General features: G+C 45.3%; 1 protein-coding gene across 1 annotated transcript in view; it reads left to right on the top strand.

Annotated features, from left to right (window-relative positions):
- LOC142259071 (uncharacterized) overlaps positions 1-19,693 on the top strand; it is a 35,069-nt gene extending 15,376 nt beyond the window's left edge. Inside the window, exons 6-7 of the mRNA XM_075331592.1 lie at positions 11,920-12,033; positions 15,544-19,693. Coding sequence (XP_075187707.1) covers positions 11,920-12,033; positions 15,544-17,846 — 2,417 coding nt within the window. The 3' untranslated portion in view covers positions 17,847-19,693. The remainder of the gene's footprint in view (positions 1-11,919; positions 12,034-15,543) is intronic.
- The last annotated feature ends 453 nt before the right edge of the window (positions 19,694-20,146 follow it).

The following is a 20,146-nucleotide window of genomic DNA, read 5'->3' as shown; positions in this document are numbered from 1 at the left end:
TATGTTTTTGTTATTGATTCCTACATATAGAATAGACCGGATTGGTGTTCTTCCCCATCCTCCTTTTTTTTTACTTCTTTTTCTTTATTTTGCTTAGTGGTGGTTGTTAATATTATCGTAGTGTTACGCCGATTGTGATTTGTATTGATTGTTGTTATGTGAAAAATTGAAATAAAATACAGTTAGGTCCAGAAATATTTGGACAGTGACACAAGTTTTGTTATTTTAGCTGTTTACAAAAACATGTTCAGAAATACAATTATATATATAATATGGGCTAAAAGTGCACACTCCCAGCTGCAATATGAGAGTTTTCACATCCAAATCGGAGAAAGGGTTTAGGAATCATAGCTCTGTAATGCATAGCCTCCTCTTTTTCAAGGGACCAAAAGTAATTGGACAAGGGACTCTAAGGGCTGCAATTAACTCTGAAGGCGTCTCCCTCGTTAACCTGTAATCAATGAAGTAGTTAAAAGGTCTGGGGTTGATTACAGGTGTGTGGTTTTGCATTTGGAAGCTGTTGCTGTGACCAGACAACATGCGGTCTAAGGAACTCTCAATTGAGGTGAAGCAGAACATCCTGAGGCTGAAAAAAAAGAAAAAATCCATCAGAGAGATAGCAGACATGCTTGGAGTAGCAAAATCAACAGTCGGGTACATTCTGAGAAAAAAGGAATTGACTGGTGAGCTTGGGAACTCAAAAAGGCCTGGGCGTCCACAGATGACAACAGTGGTGGATGATCGCCGCATACTTTCTTTGGTGAAGAAGAACCCGTTCACAACATCAACTGAAGTCCAGAACACTCTCAGTGAAATAGGTGTATCTGTCTCTAAGTCAACAGTAAAGAGAAGACTCCATGAAAGTAAATACAAAGGGTTCACATCTAGATGCAAACCATTCATTATTTCCAAAAATAGACAGGCCAGAGTTAAATTTGCTGAAAAACACCTCATGAAGCCAGCTCAGTTCTGGAAAAGTATTCTATGGACAGATGAGACAAAGATCAACCTGTACCAGAATGATGGGAAGAAAAAAGTTTGGAGAAGAAAGGGAACGGCACATGATCCAAGGCACACCACATCCTCTGTAAAACATGGTGGAGGCAATGTGATGGCATGGGCATGCATGGCTTTCAATGGCACTGGGTCACTTGTGTTTATTGATGACATAACAGCAGACAAGAGTAGCCGGATGAATTCTGAAGTGTACCGGGATATACTTTCAGCCCAGATTCAGCCAAATGCCGCAAAGTTGATCGGACGGCGCTTCATAGTACAGATGGACAATGACCCCAAGCATACAGCCAAAGCTACCCAGGAGTTCATGAGTGCAAAAAAGTGGAACATTCTGCAATGGCCAAGTCAATCACCAGATCTTAACCCAATTGAGCATGCATTTCACTTGCTCAAATCCAGACTTAAGACGGAAAGACCCACAAACAAGCAAGACCTGAAGGCTGCGGCTGTAAAGGTCTGGCAAAGCATTAAGAAGGAGGAAACCCAGCGTTTGGTGATGTCCATGGGTTCCAGACTTAAGGCAGTGATTGCCTCCAAAGGATTCGCAACAAAATATTGAAAATAAAAATATTTTGTTTGGGTTTGGTTTATTTGTCCAATTACTTTTGACCTCCTAAAATGTGGAGTGTTTGTAAAGAAATGTGTACAATTCCTACAATTTCTATCAGATATTTTTGTTCAAACCTTCAAATTAAACGTTACAATCTGCACTTGAATTCTGTTGTAGAGGTTTCATTTCAAATCCAATGTGGTGGCATGCAGAGCCCAACTCGCGAAAATTGTGTCACTGTCCAAATATTTCTGGACCTAACTGTATATATTGTAAAAACAATTTACATGTGGAGAAAATATAAATTTGAAAAAATTGAACAAGAAAACAAAAAAGAGACCGTGACAGTAAAGGCAAGTAAGTAAAGAAGAAAGGAAAGCAAGTTAGACGTTACATTAGAATTATAATATATACAGTTACTAATAGACGTCTATTTTCTAAAAATCAAATAAAAAGCAATATTCCATGTGCAGCTAACTTTTCCCATTGTTAGATATTTATATATTCATTATATTGACAAGAGTATTGCAATGTCCCCCCAAAAATACCCAACATTCCTCCTCCCTCTTCTTCCTAACTCCCAATCTCAGCGATCTGCCATTCATTAGTTACTTTCAGAGCACAATCTCCATGTCTGACCAATGTCTGTAACTTCTCTATACTACAATAATAACCATGCTCATATTACACATTACTATTTCCATCTACGACCCATTCCTTCTTTGTGGGAACATCTGCTGTGATTGAGTGTCTAAAATAATCCATGATTATCTATACAGAGACGTCATGTACAGAAATATTAGGGCTACAGCAACATCACATATGTTATACAGAAGAATAGTGCTGCCTCTATAGCTCTTTATACAATGACTTCTAGATCAGACAAGTGTTGAGGGCGGGGGCCGCTGCCGCTTCTCTCTCTCGGGGGCCTGTTCGTATCCGGGTTTCTGCTACAGCTCGAGCGGTGACCGGACCCGGAAGGGGGTATTTACAGGGGAGTTGTTGTGTCTGTGACGCCACCCGTGGGTTGCGGTGAGGGATGGTGGCACCGCCGCTTCCTGGTGATGGGGCGCCCGGGGCTGTTAGAGTGGGGAAGCAAGGTGGCATCCCCTTCTCGGGGAGGTGGTCTGTGTTTGCATTGACAATATTTAATTATATATACAGTACAGACCAAAAGTTTGGACACACCTCCTCATTCAAAGAGTTTTCTTTATTTTCATGACTTTAAAAATTGTAGATTCACATTGAAGGCATCAAAACTGTGAATTAAAACATGTGGAATGAAATACTTAACAAAGTGTGAAACAACTGAAAATATGTCTTATATTCTAGGTTCTTCAAAGTAGCCACCTTTTGCTTTCATTACTACTTTGCACACTCTTGGAATTCTCTTGATGGGCTTCAAGAGGTAGTCACCGGAAATGGTTTTCCAACAGTCTTGAAGGAGTTCCCAGAGATGCTTAGCACTTGTTGGCCCTTTTGCCTTCACTCTGCAGTCCAGCTCACCCCAAACTATCTTGATTGGGTTCAGGTCTGGTGACTGTGGAGACCAGGTCATCTGGCGTAGCACCCCATCACTCTCCTTCTTAGTCAAATAGCCCTTGCACAGCCTGGAGGTGTGTTTGGGGTCATTGTCCTGTTGAAAACTAAATTATGGTTCAACTAAACGCAAACCGGATGGAATAGCATGCCGCTGCAAGATGCTGTGGCAGCTATGCTGGTTCAGTATGCTTTCAATTTTGAATAAATCCCCAACAGTGTCAGCAGCAAAGCAACCCCACACCATCACACCTCCTCCTCCATGCTGCAAGGTGGGAACCAGGCATGTAGAGTCCATCTGTTCACCTTTTCTACAAAGTCACGGTGGTTGGATCCAAAGATCTCAAATTTGGACTCATCAGACCAAAGCACAGATTTCCACTGGTCTAATGTCCATTCCTTGTGTTCTTTAGTCCAAACAAGTCTCTTCTGCTTGTTGCCTGTCCTTAGCAGTGGATTCCTAGCAGCGATTTTACCATGAAGGCCTGCTGCACAAAGTCTCCTCTTTTTTTTTTTTTTAAATTCTTTATTTTCCACACTTTTTAAATTTTTTAAAGGGAACCAGCATCATAACTAAGTACATTTGTTAGGATCATATCGGCCTTTTTGCAAATACATTCCATATGCCTTGGGTATAAAGCAAAATTTACATATTCATATATTATCAGGCAGTATTCCCGCAAATACCCTCACTTAGGCGTCCAAGACTTCGGGTTCCACTGAACTGTTTCATAAATAAGTAAATATTAAACAAATAACCATAAGTAATCAGCAAGAGTGCTTAGTAAGAGGAAGGGAAAGAGAGCAGAGGAAGAAGGAGCAAGCTAGTTTGAAAGAATAGAGAGGAATGAATACCAGGGAAAAAGGGGGGGGTGGGGGGGAGTGGGGGAGGTGAAGGGGGTGGGGGGGAAGGAATGGGGTGGGGAGGGAGGTAGGGGGTGCGGCTATGTGTTGCCTTCTGCGGTTCCCTCAGCGCCCATTGCGCCCCCCACTAGAACATCATAGTCCTCGGAATGCTGGAAATCCAGCCATTCCCGCCACGTAGCCCAGAATTTCTCATATGAATCGTGCAATGATGAGGTTAAATCCTCCATGAGCATGAGGTCATTGACCTTATTGATCCATTGAACTAATGTGGGAGATGACGTACTCCTCCATTTTTCTGGTGTGCATACTCTCGCTGCCGTAATGAGGAATTTCCTCAGGGAATTCTTATATGTTTTTTCACGAATCCCGCAGTGATGCAACAGGGCCTCCGCCGGCCCCAATTCCTCATCCTTGTCAGTAACCTGTCAGATAGTGTCGGACACTCCCTTCCAGAAGGGCTGGATCATTTCACACCCCCAGAACACATGTGGAATGTTGCCCTCTGCCTTACCACACCTCCAACATATAGGGTCTATTGACGGAAACATGACATGTAGCTTGGAGGGAACTCTGTACCATCTAGATAAAAGTTTGTAGCTAGCCTCCTGGAACCTGGAACTAATGGAAGACGTGTGGGCCAATCTGAAGATCCTTTCCCATTGTGCTGGTGTCAACTGAATTCCCAAATCCCTTTCCCACTGTGTAGCGAAGGGGGGTAGTTGTTGATCTGAAGGTGAAGATAAAAGCGAATATACCGCCGACAGTGAGTGATGTATTATGCCTGATCCCATACATAATTGTTCAAACTGTGTCTTAGGTCGCTGAAAGTAGGACCTGGTGGGAAGACTACTGAAAAAGTGCGCCAATTGTAGGCATCTCCACTGGCCAAGCGGGGTAGGATCTTGTCTAACTGCCAAACTAGCTGCCGAAGGCCAGGATCCCCAGTCTCCAAACTCCTCCACTCGATCCATCCCGCCTCTAATCCACATCCGGAAGATCGGATCCACCCTACCAGGTTCAAAGGCAGGATGGCTCAAGATAGGCATTAGGCTGGAGTTCCTGGGAATCATTTCTAACTGTACTCTCCCGATGTTGCAATATGTCACGGTTGGGCCGATGGTTGGATGTGTTTTCAATCCTGCAGGGACCTCCGAGAGCACCTACGGCAATTTATTAAGGGGTATTGGGGGGAAGGACTGCTCAATTTGTATCCACTTCTTCTGAGACCCATTCCGGCACCAATCAATCTTTCTAGTAAGATGTCCCGCCAAATGATATCTTCTCAAGTCTGGCAGCCCAATCCCCCCCCCCACCTTTGGTCCTGTGCAAGATGGCTCTTTTTATACGTGCCGATTTACCTGCCCAGACGAACGAGGACTGAATTGATTCTAGGGATTTGAAAAATCCCGAAGGTATTTTAATTGGGAGCGCCTGTAACAAATACAGGATTCTGGTCATTAGCATATGCCGCTATTTTATGCGTGTCTTGAAACACTCCTATACCTGCAATATCTGGGTTGGCTCGTACGTGTCTGAGGAAGGGCTCAAGCGTCAGGATGAAGATTAAGGGTGATAGTGGGCAACCTTGACGGGTGCCATTAGATATTTTAAATGGGTCCGACAGGATCCCATTCACTCGGACCCTAGCCGAGGGTACCGAGTACAGAGACATAATCCGACCCATCATTTCGTGTCCCAACCCCAGACACCCGAGCGTGGCTTCCATGAAAGTCCATCCCACTCTATCGAACGCCTTCTCGGCGTCTGTTGACAGCAGCATGGATGGATGGTATGCCCCTAGTTTTGGCTTTATGTATTATGTATTAAATTAATGGCCTTAACTGTATTATCCCGTGCCTCACGACCCACCATAAAGCCCGTCTGGTCTGGATGAATTATTCGTGAAAGTAGAGGTGCCAGCCTATTTGCTAGAATTTTAGCAAATAGCTTTGTGTCCACATTTAACAAGGAGATCGGGCGGTAGCTCGCACATTGTGTTGGATCTTTCCCTGATTTAGGTATGACTGTAATGTGCGCTCTCAACGAGTCTGCATTAGAGTTCGGGGTTCCTGACACCCTGGAGTTGAATGCTGACAGTAGGTGCGGGGATAATATTTCTTTAAGTTTTTTATAATATACAAGGGGGAAACCATCTGGCCCAGGTGCCTTTCCTGTTTTGGACGACCCAATTGCATCAACTAGTTCTTGAATTAAAATTTGAGTTTCCAGTGCTGCTATCTCAGAGTCCTCCAACCTTGGCATTTTTGCTTCTCTGATATATTCTAAGATTTTCCTTTTTAGGGATGATTTTGGTGTTTGGGGATTATTTGTTTCTAAGTTATATAATGATTCATAAAATTTTTGGAACGTCTCAGCAATTTCTGTCGAAGAGTGAAGTATGGAGCCCCGAGAATGTGCAGGAGATATTTTTGGTATAAAAGTTGTCGCCTGCTGCTGCCTGAGTGCTCTTGCTAACATCTTACTACACTTGTTCCCGTGTTCGTAAAAATGTCTACGGCATCTATTAAGAACCCCTTTTGCCTTACTATTCAGTAATTTCCGTAATTCGTCCCGAACTTTGAATAGGGTACCCCCCAACTCCGCTGAGGGCATCTGCTTATGCCGTGTCTCCAAGTCTCTGAGTTGTGTTAGTAACCTGGTAACCTCCATTTCCCTTTCCCTCTTTCGTCTTGCCCCTGCTGTATGAAAACCCCTCTGATGACACACTTATGAGCCTCCCAGACCGTTGTTGGAGTAGTGTCTCCAGTCCCGTTTACTGTAAAATATTCTGTCAGGGAATTCTGTACTATTTGCAGGCTTCCGGGGTCCTCCAACAGAGAAGTGTTCATTTTCCACTGCCACTGCTGTGGGATCGGAGACTGCAATACCATGGACACCGTACAGAGTGCGTGGTCAGAGAAAGTTATGCTATCTATCTGAGCTTGTGCGATCCTCTCAAGATCTTTATGTTGTACAAAAAAGTAGTCCAGTCTAGAATATACTCCATGTGCATTTGAGTAGAATGAGTAATCCTTGTCAGACGGGTGCAGTAGCCTCCATGTGTCCACAAGCTGCTGCTCATGTAATATGCACCGCAGCTTGCGGAGAGCTGACCTGGGATGTACTGAAGCCCCTGATGAGGTGTCCTGAGCCGGGTTCACAGCGATATTAAGATCCCCCTCTAAGATGAGTGTCCCCTCCGAAAAGTCTTCTATCCTTTCCAAAAAGCCCGACAGGGCATCAATTTGCCCTACATTAGGGAGGTATATGGATACCAGCGTATAGATATGTGTGGCGATCCTGCCCTTCACCATCAATAGTCTACATGTGTCATCACTGCGAGAGTCCATGAACTCCCAAGGGATTGAGCGCGAGATGAGGACGCTAGTTCCTTGGGATTTCGAGTCAGGTGAGAAGCTATGGTATGCCTCCGGGAACCAACGTGAAGTCAATTTGAACAATTTGCCTTTGCTCAAATGCGTTTCTTGCAGAAAAGCAATTTGGACCCCAGCTTTTTTTAATGTGTTTGACAGGATAGACCTCTTACCCGGACTATGTAAGCCTTTTACATTTAACGTCCCACATTTCACCTCCGAGACCCCTGAATTATGCATGTTGAGCCCAAGACCGTTATTAACCCCCTACCAAGGAGAACGGGGTAAAGGAAAAAAGGTTAGGGACTAGGTGGATAAAAGAGGTTAAGAGTGCCAAAAAAAAGAGAGACGGCACAGTCTTTTAGAGCGAAAATCGGGTAGGTAGAAAAGAGCAGTAGAAAAGGATGAAATCAGCTGAGGAAGTGAGTTAGAAAAGGGATACAGAAAGTATTCGACAAGAAGGGAAAGTAAACAAACCAGCTGGCCTAAAAGAACGACCAGTAAATAACACACTATAAAACTTTACAGTCTCACGAAATTTGGAGACCTGGTGACCTTCAATCAGGAGAACCACCCTTGGGGTGCGTGGAAAACCAAGGGTGACAGCTGAGCAAGCTATAGGCATTAATGACATTATCCTACTAGGCTAAAAACTCACATCTCACCCCCCGATCTGAGACCGAACGGTGAGAGGCACAATTCTTAAACTTGTATGTCAAACTATCAACACAGTAACACAGTATTAAGGGACCCTGTGACTACCCAGAAAGGAAGAAGAGGAGAAGAGAGAGAGAGGGAAAAAAAAGGGGGGGGGGGGGAAGAGGGGAAACAGACCCCCCCTGTCAGTGAGGAGAAAGACATAGATATAACCTACATCAGTGACCCATCATAATAGTGTCCTTCTCAAGTCCAATAATCCTACAGGGACTGCCAGATCTTCCTCCTCGACCCGCACCTCCCACCTCTGAATAAGGAACCACCTCCGATCTCGCGTCATCAGTCTGGCTCCTCCCGGGAGAACTCTCCCATTGGCCTGGAATCCTTGGAGCTCCTCTGGGGTCTTGCAAATCCGCGCCTATTTCCTCTTTGTCTTTGGGGTAATCCATCGGATCTGTCCAGATGTAGCCAGTTAGGGATTGCTACTGCAGGGGTTTCAAGGAACTGGAAAAGACCCTCCACCTCCTCCGGGCATTTCAGCAGGTATTGGACCCTATTATGCCAGACTATAAGGTGAAATGGGTGTCCCCATCTGTATGACGCACCTTTTTCCTTGATTTTTTGCAGTAAAGGCATAAGTTGGCGTCTCATGTAGAGGGTTCTAGAAGAAACATCAGGAAAAAGCTTAACTTCAGACCCTTCATATGTGACAGTCCCGTGGGTCCATGCATTTCGCAGCATGGCTTCTTTATCAGTATAATAGTGCAGTCTGCATAGGACATCTCTCGGCTGAGCATTATCCCCAGGGCCCTGGCGATATACTCTGTGGACTCTGTCAATCACAAAAGTGGTGTCATCAGCAGCTCCCATCACCTTGTTAAAGATTGAGGTTACAGTTTTAAGAAGAGCCGTAGCAGCGATCTTTTCTGAAATGCCTTTCAGGCGTATATTATTTCTCCTTCCCCTATTCTCTTGATCGTTTAACAGGATGGCGACATTTTGCAGATGTGTTCTGGAGTTGGATAGATCTTGCTCCAGTGTGTTAACTCTTTCAAATAGTGTAAGTACATCCTTCTCCACTGCTATAGTGCGTGTATCAAGAGCCTCTATATCCCCTCTCACAATGGACAGAGCCCTCTCATGTGCCGCCTCCATTTTGGTGACTAAATTGTCCAGGTCATTTTTAGTGAGGAGTGCAGACAGCAATTGCAAAATACGGTCTGTGTCCACAATAGCACCCGCAGGGTTAACTCCATGTGCACTCTGGCTTCCAATTTGTTTCCCCTGGCTGTTAGGGGGATGGTGACCATGAATCCCTGCAAGCCCCTGCTCCACCAAGGACACTCTGTTTTTATTGCCTCCAGGGTTAAGCCCATCCATGTCAGGACCACCGCTCTCTTCACTAACCTGACACCTCATGGTCTGCTGTGTGGATGGGACACTGCCGCTGCCATCTTCCTGTGTACCCTGCTTCTCAGATCCTGCTCCTGTACACTCCTGCACTGCCAGCGTGTGAGATATAATCAGGGACCTGCTCTGGAGCAGTAGCACTCTGTTTCTGGCTCCCACGTGTCGCCTCTGCTTGTTTTTCAGCACCTCTGCTGTCCTTTGCAGCTGCAGCAGGTGCCTGCCTCATGACAACCGTCGCCATTACAGGAGGAGGCCTAGAGACTGGGGATAGTTTACCTCCCTGAAACAGGCGATCCACCGCCGCTCTGCTACTTCTCAGGGCCGGGGGTCCGCTCTGTGGTCCTGTGCTCCTCTTCCCTGGCATATTTGGGTGTGCCAGGTGAGTTTAAAGCTATGTTTTGTCGCCTCAGCCTACAGAGCTTTCAGTATGTACTTATGCCTGCCACCATGCTCAAGCCACGCCCCAGGTGCAATACTTTTATGGGTCGGTTTTGCTACTTCATTCATGTTGACATTTTTTTTTTTTTCTTACCCAAATGATATCTTTCCTCTATTATCATCTCCATTAATTTTACATATCGGCTCATCTCCTTATCATTTTGGTCCTCATAATATCGGATTCTTTCAGTGGTTTTATTCTGTTTTCAGAAAATATCCTGTCCAGGATGGATATGGACAGGGACAAGATGGCGGCGAGGATATTACACCTTACCCTAGAGATCCTTTTCCGGCTTACTGGAGAGGTGAGAGATTCTAATGACGTCACATTACATCATTCTTATCTATGGGAATAACAGATGGACAGAACTGGAGAGGTGAGGACTCTGGAAATATCTGGAGTGAGATTTATTACTGTGTCTCTCCATAACCAGGATTACACAGTAGTGAAGAAGACCTCTAGTGAGCGCTGTCAGGCCCCTGTGTCTGAGGGATGGGGAAGACCCCTGAGCCCAATCACGGGGCCTCCACCTCACCCCCCGATACATGAGGTCATCAATGACCAGAAGATCCTAGAACTCACCTACAAGATGATTGAGCTGCTGACTGGAGAGGTGACACTGCTGGGAATGCTGGGACATTATACAGTAACGCTATGAAGGGGTCAGGGGATGACGATATCATTGTATGTGTCAGGTTCCTATAAGGTGTCAGGACGTCACCGTCTATTTCTCCATGGAGGAGTGGGAGTATTTAGAAGGACACAAAGATCTGTACAAGAACGTCATGATGGAGGTTCCCCAGTCCCTCACATCACCAGGTAATAGATGTGGCAGGGGCCACAGAGAACAACACCAACACACCCCACACTCCCGGTCAGGCACACCTAAGTCAGACAAAACCCTTGTTGCCTTCCTCCAGGGGCTGATTATCACACCAGGGGGTGGGCCAGGCGGTTGGTCCCGCCCACCAAGGAGTTCACAGTCCTGGAGGCGGGAAAAGAGGAGAGATGAGTTTGAGAGTTGAAAGTGGAAGGAAGGAAAGTGGTAGTAGAGCAGACTGAAGTGGGTCCGGGTGTGTGGCCCGGACGGATCAGCAAGGTTGGCAGGCGGTGGTGACCGTCTGCAGGAGAGGCCTATCGGAGCTAACCGTAAGGACCGTGGACGGGCGGTGGCCCGGCGGTACCGGACCGGTACGCAAAGAGAAGCCAGCACCATCCGGCAGGGGCTTACGGACCCCGGCAAGGCTAGGAGTCGCCGTGAATTTGCCAAATCCGTTAGCGAAGGGAACCTCCTGGGTTTCCCAGCAGCCAAGTCCTGACAGAAGGCAACAGTCCAACCGAGACAGGGAAACACAGTCACCGCCAAGGCTAAAGTTCCCAGGGCCAGAGCCTGCGGGCAAAAGGGGCTCCTTCAGCAACCTTCAAGCTGGGGAGCGGGTTACCGGTGGGAACCCATTGGGACCGTTACACTACATAGGTGCAGGGAAAGACAGTCACCATCAACCGGCCGGGAGAAACAACACCGCAGCCGTCTGTGGGACCCGTCCATCCAGCCGTGTGTTTTACCGAGAACTGTGTCCTCATCATTGGCTGAGTACCACCGTGCCGTGCAGCACAGCGCTGCCCCCGCGACCCTGCACCTCACCAGGCCCCGTAACCCGCCTGCCATCCATCCCTACTCCATCACCGGGCCCCGGGACAACCAACCCCCTACCCACGGAGGGGAGAACTAACATCAAAGCTGCTCCCTGTCACCGCTCCCGGGATCCCCGTCCAGAGCAGCGGTGGTGTCACAACTTCACCACAACCGTCGGTGGCGTCACGGACAATATCAAATCCCCACAAACAATCCCCCCTTTCACTCACGGGTGAGGAACGCCGCTCGAGTCCCCGGGATCCGACCCACCGCTCGAGCCACCACCGAGCAGCAGCAGCAGCCGGACCCGAGCAGTGGGAGAGCGCAGCGTCCCCTCCTCCGCCCGCGACATAGACAGCACTAAATACACACGGCCTATAATTATCTGCATGTAAGGAATGAATTCAGTCCCTGTATGTGTCTCCTCCAGTTCTATCCAGCAAGAGGACAACACAAGAGAGATGTCCCCGTCCTCTTCTCCCACAGAACTGTAAACAAGAAGATCCCAATGTTCCTCAGGATGTGTTTCCTCCAGCTCTATCCTGTAAGAAATATCGACTCATTTTCTTTCTGCACTAATTTTGTGTTTACATCTTTAGGCTTTCTATTCTGTTTTTGTTTTCAAATGTATTGTCTTTCCTTCTGTTTGTTTCTAGTGCCTTCTCTATGTTGTTATGATGGCAACTCAAAGACCTGCAGAGGGTTCATAAATACCGTTTCCCTGAAAATTAAACATAGTCCAAATATAACACTTAGCACAATTTTATGTGATTGTTGAAGAATGCTTGAAATTTAAGTCCTACTCCATAAATAAGCCCTAGTTACAGTCAGGGCCAGCTTTAGGAGGAGTCAAACTGCGCAAATTCTCAAGACCCCACTCTCTTAAAGACCCCGTCAGTTTTATTCTGAGGTTGATTGTTTAAGGACCTTTGATGGCTTCAAAGTCATGTGACATGATGTAACCAAAGGTCTCTTAATTGCAGGAGTCTAAAAGAACTGAACAGAGGACAGGCTGGCATGCAGGACTGGCATTAGGGGAAAAGGAGAGCAAACTGGGCAATTGTGTACCGCCCTGAGAGGGGCCTGGCCGCTTCCTCCGCTTGCTCGGGCCGAGCCGCTCGAGGTCCGGGCTCGGGTTCTCGGTGGCACGAGTGCCTCCGGACCTTGGGCCACGTCGCTCTTGTTAAGGGGAGGCGGTGGGGGGGGGGGGTGGTTGTGTAATGGGTCGTGACGCCACCCACGGGTCGTGGTGATGGGGGATGCACCACCGCTGCGGCTGAAGTGATGGCGGGCTTGTCCGGGATCGGTGTTGCGGCCGCAGCTGAGATGTTTGCCCCTCCGTAGGTAGGGGCGGTGTGTCCCGGGGCCCCGGTGGGGGGATACGGACTGTAAGGGATGATGTTGTCGTCGGGGTGCAGGGCGCCGTGCCGCGGTGTAGCGTCGTGCCCGGATGGCACTGGTGTACTCACGATTGATTCACACTCAGAGTCACTGGTAAACCAAAGTTCAGTAGTGGTCGGTCCCCGCAGCAAGTTGCTGATGTCCCCTGTGGGGTTGATGGTGGCCCCTTTTCCTGTGCACCTCTGGATGTTTGTGTTTCGGCCCCCCTGCCTAAGCAGTGGTAGCCTGCTCCCCGGCGTTGAGCTGCCGGAGGAGCCCTCGGTTGCCCGCAGGCGCTGGCCTGCCGGGTGTTTGGCACTCACCCGGTCTCGGTGGGCTTTTGCCTTCTTTCGGGACATTGGGTGTGGATGAACCCGTGAGGTCCGGCCAACAATCAGTCAATTTGCCTATAATCAGTGGCTTCTAAGCTAGGACGGGGTCTGAGTACCCTCCTGTTGGTGCTCCGGTACACGGTTGACTCCCCGGTTTGGGACCGGCGGGCTCCAACCCAGGCCCGGTCCGTACGGTTCCGCCGGTTGCTGTACCGGTACTCCTGCAGACGGCCACTACCGTCTGCCTGCCTGACGTTCTCTAAGGGGCTCAGGCTCCTACCCGGGTCCCTGACAGCTACTCCTCTACCACTCACTGTCAACTCCAAAACTCAACTTGTTCTGTTTGAACTTCCTGCCTCAGGACAGTAGTCTCCTCGGTAGGCGTGTCTTTCCACCTGACTCCGCCCACCTGGTGTGCTCTACTCGCCCTGAGGGAGGCATCAGGTCTCCCTTTCGGGTGACATGTGTGTGACCTCACAGGGGATGGGGGGGGGTGTATGTGGTAGATGTTATTACCAGTGACCCCTGGGGTCCAGGGCGTCACAATTGCACAGGTCCCTTTCTCCCAGGGGCCCCAGTGTTTATATACCAATTATAGGACTGCTTAAGGACCATTTTGACATCACGTCATGTGACCAAACGTGTCAATTGGAGAAGTCTAAAGCTGAAAAGGAGACAGGCTGGTGTGTCTGTGTCTGTTCACGACAATTTTAACCAGCTTTGCCAAAATGGGCAGAGCTTGGCGAACAAGGGTGTGATGCCACCGCTTCTCTAATTCATAACAAACTGCAATGTTCCCTATGCCAGAAATCTCACTCCAGTCCCTGACGTCATTTTTCAGTGTACATCACCGGTTTTGATGAATTTGAACCCTAATGTTTATCTGTACAGGCTGCAAGACCCTGCTACCTGCTTTGGTTACAAAGCCTAAGGATAGGCCATCAGCGTTACAGTCCCAGACAACCCAGTTGAATTTTCAGCATCTGTCTTTATTTTATTTTCGGCTTTAAAAAAACCTCTTTGAAATTGTCTATGTTGTGGATCAATGTTTCAAGCAGATGTTTGCAGGTTTTGCAAACCGTCATGGCAGCGTCAGGATCTGTTGAGATGATAGACTTTGGTACTTTGCATGTTAATTTCTCTGCTGTCTCTGAGCAGCGCAGGGAGACGCAAGCATCAAACTACAGGCTAGTAAGAGTTATTCTCTGCTGGGCTGCTTGTTAATGTCTGTGATCACATACTGTAGAGGAGAATGTATTGTTTGCTCCCGTTCTGTATATGCTGGCTGGACTATTTCATTAATGCCAGATATAGTTTACCTATACTGATCTGGTGAGGTGTTGTGATCCATGTTTATGGGTGTTTTTTGTGCATTATTACTGTTAGCTGTTGTGGTGTTAACCCTTGTTGTCATTTTTGTTGCTGCCGTCCTGCTCTTTCTTTTCTCCTTAGCCTCTTACTGTTTATTTTTGTGAGTTTGCAATGTGTCCCGTCTGTCTTTATCTGTATTTCCATCATAATCCTGCCCCTTCCTTCCCTAGGGGATCACAGATTAGATCTAGTCAGGAGACTAGTAATGCACGAGACTCCGGCATCTCCATCTTCAGGGGTAATCCAGAGGTTAGGAATAGCTTAGGGTCCCCTAGTGTGAGGGACAGTATAGGAGCCCCCTTTCCCTCATTATCCTGCAGTCACATTGTGACAATCAATCAGATTATTTACTGTAGCACATTCCAGAGAACTGGTGCTAGGAATGGGAGAGACGAATTAGAAAAGATGTAACTCTTAAGGCTGCTTTACACACGATATCGCTAGCGATCTTGTTAGCGATGTGACACGCCCAGATCATTGCTACGATTTGCCGAGATCGCTCATAGGTCATTTTGTAGCGGTCACATGTACTCATCTCACAAACGACACTACATCGTTCAGCGAGATATTGTTTGACCAAGGCGGTCATGTGGATGTTGTTCGTCGTTGGCAGGGTGTTAAACGTAGCAATATATCTGCTGCATTCCAAACGACGAACAATATTTTGAAACTGAAAGTCATGTCAACGATCAACGATTTTCGCTATTTTTAAGATCGTTCTGAGTCGCACGTAGGTGTCACACGCAACGACGTCGTCAACAACGACAGAAGTGCGTCGTGAAAACCATGACCCTGACGACATATCGTCAGTTAAATCGTAGCGTGTAAAGGGGCCTTTAGATCTCGATATTGGACAACAGATTCAGAATAATTTTTTCCCTAATTTAATTTCTGATGTTATGGTTTAAAAAAAATAAATGTACTTTCAAGATAATATCATTAAAAATTAATAACTTTGTGTTTATTTTTAGCAGATGACTGTATTGGGAGTTCAGATGGAAATCTAATATCTTCAGAATTTATAACAGATGATGAAAGTATCCAACATGATACATATGAAGAGCATGCTGTTGTCCCAGATATAAATCCAGTCCTTCCAAGTTACAGAAGGGATGTGGAATATGAAACGGATGAAACGGTTCCTACAAGGAAGAAGCCATTTTCATGTTTAAAATGTAGGAAATGTTTTGCCAGGAAATCATATCTTGTTGACCATCAAAAATATCACACTGGGAAGAAGCCATTTTCATGTCAAGAATGTGGGAAATGTTTTATTCAGAAATCCTATCTTTTTAAACACCAAAGATCTCACACAGGGGAGAAGCCATTTTTAAGCCCAGAATGTGAAAAATGTTTTATTCCAAGAATAAACCTTGCTAACGATTACAAAATTAACTCTAGGAAGAACCCATTTTCATGTTCAGAATGTGGGAAATGTTTTATTCAGAAATCATGCCTTGTCAGACATCAGAAAATTCACACAGGGGAGAAGCCATTTTCATGTTCAGAATGTGGAAAATGTTTTTTTCAGAAATCATGCCTTGTTCGACATCAGAAACTTCACACAGGGGAGAAACCATTTTCATGTTCAGAGTGTGGGAAATGTTTTATTCGGAAATCAAAACTTGTTGAGCATCAAAGATCTCACACAGGAGAGAAGCCATTTTCATGTTCAGAATGTGGAAAATGTTTTATCCAGAAATCAGCTTTTGTTACGCATCAAAGATCTCACACAGGGGAGAAGCCATTTTCATGTTCGGAATGTGAAAAATGTTTTAGTCAGATGTCACATCTTGTTAGACATCATAAAATTCACACAGGGGACAAGCCATTTTCATGTTCAGAGTGTGGGAAATGTTTTAGTCAGAATTCAGAATTTGTTAGACATCAGAAAATTCACACAGGGGAGAACGTATTTTCATGTTTAGAATGTGGGAAATGTTTTATTGCGAAATCAGCTTTTGTTATGCATCAAAGATCTCACACAGGGGAGAAGCCATTTTCATGTTCAGAATGTGGGAAATGTTTTATTTCAAAATCAGAGCTTGTTATGCATCAAAGATCTCATACAGGGGAGAAGCCATTTTTATGTTCAGACTGTGGGCAATGTTTTACTAGTAAATCAAATCTTGTTGTGCATCAAAGGTCTCACAAAGGGGAGAAGCCATTTTCATGTTCAGAATGTGGGAATTGTTTTATTAAGAAATATGATCTTGTTGTGCATCAAAGGTCTCACACAGGGGAGAAGCCATTTTCATGTTCAGAATGTGGGAAATGTTATATTCAGAAAGCACATCTTGTTAGGCATCAAAGATCTCACACAGGGGAGAAGCCATTTTCATGTTCAGAATGTGGAAAATGTTTTTTTCAGAAATCATGCCTTGTTCGACATCAGAAACTTCACACAGGGGAGAAACCATTTTCATGTTCAGAGTGTGGGAAATGTTTTATTCGGAAATCAAAACTTGTTGAGCATCAAAGATCTCACACAGGAGAGAAGCCATTTTCATGTTCAGAATGTGGAAAATGTTTTATCCAGAAATCAGCTTTTGTTACGCATCAAAGATCTCACACAGGGGAGAAGCCATTTTCATGTTCGGAATGTGAAAAATGTTTTAGTCAGATGTCACATCTTGTTAGACATCATAAAATTCACACAGGGGACAAGCCATTTTCATGTTCAGAGTGTGGGAAATGTTTTAGTCAGAATTCAGAATTTGTTAGACATCAGAAAATTCACACAGGGGAGAACGTATTTTCATGTTTAGAATGTGGGAAATGTTTTATTGCGAAATCAGCTTTTGTTATGCATCAAAGATCTCACACAGGGGAGAAGCCATTTTCATGTTCAGAATGTGGGAAATGTTTTATTTCAAAATCAGAGCTTGTTATGCATCAAAGATCTCATACAGGGGAGAAGCCATTTTTATGTTCAGACTGTGGGCAATGTTTTACTAGTAAATCAAATCTTGTTGTGCATCAAAGGTCTCACAAAGGGGAGAAGCCATTTTCATGTTCAGAATGTGGGAATTGTTTTATTAAGAAATATGTTCTTGTTGTGCATCAAAGGTCTCACACAGGGGAGAAGCCATTTTCATGTTCAGAATGTGGGAAATGTTATATTCTGAAAGCACATCTTGTTAGGCATCAAAGATCTCACACAGGGGAGAAGCCATTTTCATGTTCAGAATGTGGGCAATGTTTTACTAGGAAATCAGGTCTTGTTAAACATGTGAAGAAGCCGCACAGGGAAGGAACCTTTTACATGTTGTGATTAATTTAAATGTTTAACTGGTAAATCAAGTCTTGCCGACCATCAGAAAACCAACAGAGTGGAGCAGCCATTCATGCTTTCAGAATTTGCCAATTTTTTTAAGACTAATCAGATCCTGTTGTCCAATGAGTCACACAGGAGAAGCCATCATCATGTACTATAATTCAAAGGGTTTTATAAAAAGATTGGCTACAATTGCTCAAGTAAGAATTTGTGAGAAAAAGAACCATTTTATTTATTTTTAAATTTATTGTATTTTTTGGACCATAAGACACACCTAGGTTTTGAAGGAGGAATATAGGGAAAAAGATTGACACAAAACATGTGGTCATGATACACTGTTATGGGGAAGGGGGGATCTGCTGCTGACACTGTTACTGGGATAAAATCCCCCAATTCTGTACTGATGTCACCCATCCTGGGCCCCTTCCAGGTACTGTTGATGTGTCTCCCATCCATTTGTATACTTTATATCCATCCTGGTATATATGTTGCCCATCTTTATCCCATCCTGGTATATATGGTTCTTGTACTATTATATATGTCCCCATTCTTGTAAATATAGCCCTCATCTTGGGCCCATTTTGGTATATATTTCCCCATCACGCTGCACAGCACACATAAGAAAAGAAAATATACTCCCCATCCCTCTGCTCTTCCGGTGCACGGTGTTCTCTTCTGATGCTGGCAAGTGACTTCACCATGTAAGCGGCGCAGCGCATGACATTACTGCCATGTGCCCCCAGTTACACGCAGACGTAAGTGTTAGAGAATAGTCAGCCATAATGTGCTGAGCAGTCATGTTGTATCTAACAGCCATCTTGGGAAGACTTGAGCAAACTAACTTTGCAGCTAATGAGATGCACTGGCTAGAGTTCTCCCCCCAGAGAGGAGATAGAGATGACATCAGCGTAATTAGCAAGTATAAGAAAAGGTCCAAAAAAGGTTAAATTGAATAGAAGAATACAATTGCATCAGTTGATAGATGGTGATGTGTCGTCATGAATAGCAGGTGTATTGAATTGATAAAGAAATTAAGTTATCAATAGAGTTGTCAGTGTGTGAAGAGTTATGTGAAGTAGAGGCGCCTTCAGGGATCAGAAATGTCAGCAATGATGACACGGCTGAACTAGTGAAAAGTATCATGGAGGCCCATAGGAATCCAATAAGTTTTTACCGCAATGCTCGTAAATAATGTCATGATGTATCATTATATTCTTTGTTCTCTAGCGTATACGCCTTTCTCTGCAGTATGAGCTTTCCTTTGTGTAACATGTATAAGAGCCCCACACGCCTTTCGGGGGACACTTCTTCTTCATCTGTTGCTAATTCTGCTGTTCTGCCAGACACCTGCGTGTGTCATCCTGCCGCATAACCTGTCTTATCTGCTCTGTTGCTATCTCGGAATAATCTTCAGTCTTTGCTTGGAACAGATTGTCTAAAATGGCTTCTTAGCTCTCAAGGTCTATGGACATTTTCTTTCAGTAAACTGCCAGAATTTTCACTGCTCCCCACAGCCGGGATTATGAGTTTGGGGAGCAGTGAATATTCAATGTCTAATAGTAGACACACGTGATCGCCCAGTCATAGCAGTAATCGGGAGGCTTAGTAATCATGTGTACCCGATATTAAAGAGAATGAATATTCGCTGCTCCCCATGCTAATAATACCGCCTACTTCTTGGTTGGGGCTGGCTTCATTGCCAAGAGGTGGGCAGGATTATGGCGTGGGGAGCAGTGAATATTCATTTTCTTTTTTAGTTAGCACACTGTTAGCCTTTTTGAGAGCCTTTAGGAACATTTGTGAAAGGTTTTGATACTGGATTATATTTAGATAATTCACTAATCTCAGGTTGCCCACTGCTTTATTTACTAAAAAGAGCAGCTCCAGATTGGAGATAGGAACTCTTAAGTATATCACATTGTATATAATTGCATTTCAAATCTTGTTGTTTTGTTAATAAATGCTTGTAAATATATATTCTTCATGCCTGTCTTTCTCTATTGTCTAGATGTGATGAGTTTGCCTCAGAACCTCTGGAGTTGGCGCAGACCTGTAGGCATTTCACACAAATATAGTGAGGGGAGAATTGAATCACACTGCATCCTAGATATGTGGAAGTTGTTAAGACGCTCTGGTCCCAAATTATCAAAGCTTTTACGCCAAAAAAACTCACAAAAATTTGGAAAGTTGTGCCAAGATTTGGCATTTTCACTCTAAAATTGGCAGAGCTTGGGTGGGACGGGGGCGTGAAAGCACAGCTCCTTTAACCCCTTCACGACCTTGGACGGATCTATCCG

This window comes from Anomaloglossus baeobatrachus, assembly GCF_048569485.1.
Source record: "Anomaloglossus baeobatrachus isolate aAnoBae1 chromosome 5 unlocalized genomic scaffold, aAnoBae1.hap1 SUPER_5_unloc_24, whole genome shotgun sequence".
Taxonomy (NCBI): domain Eukaryota; kingdom Metazoa; phylum Chordata; class Amphibia; order Anura; family Aromobatidae; genus Anomaloglossus; species Anomaloglossus baeobatrachus.
The sequence above is the reverse complement of the archived record's forward strand: the minus strand, read 5'-3'. Positions and strand labels throughout refer to the sequence as shown.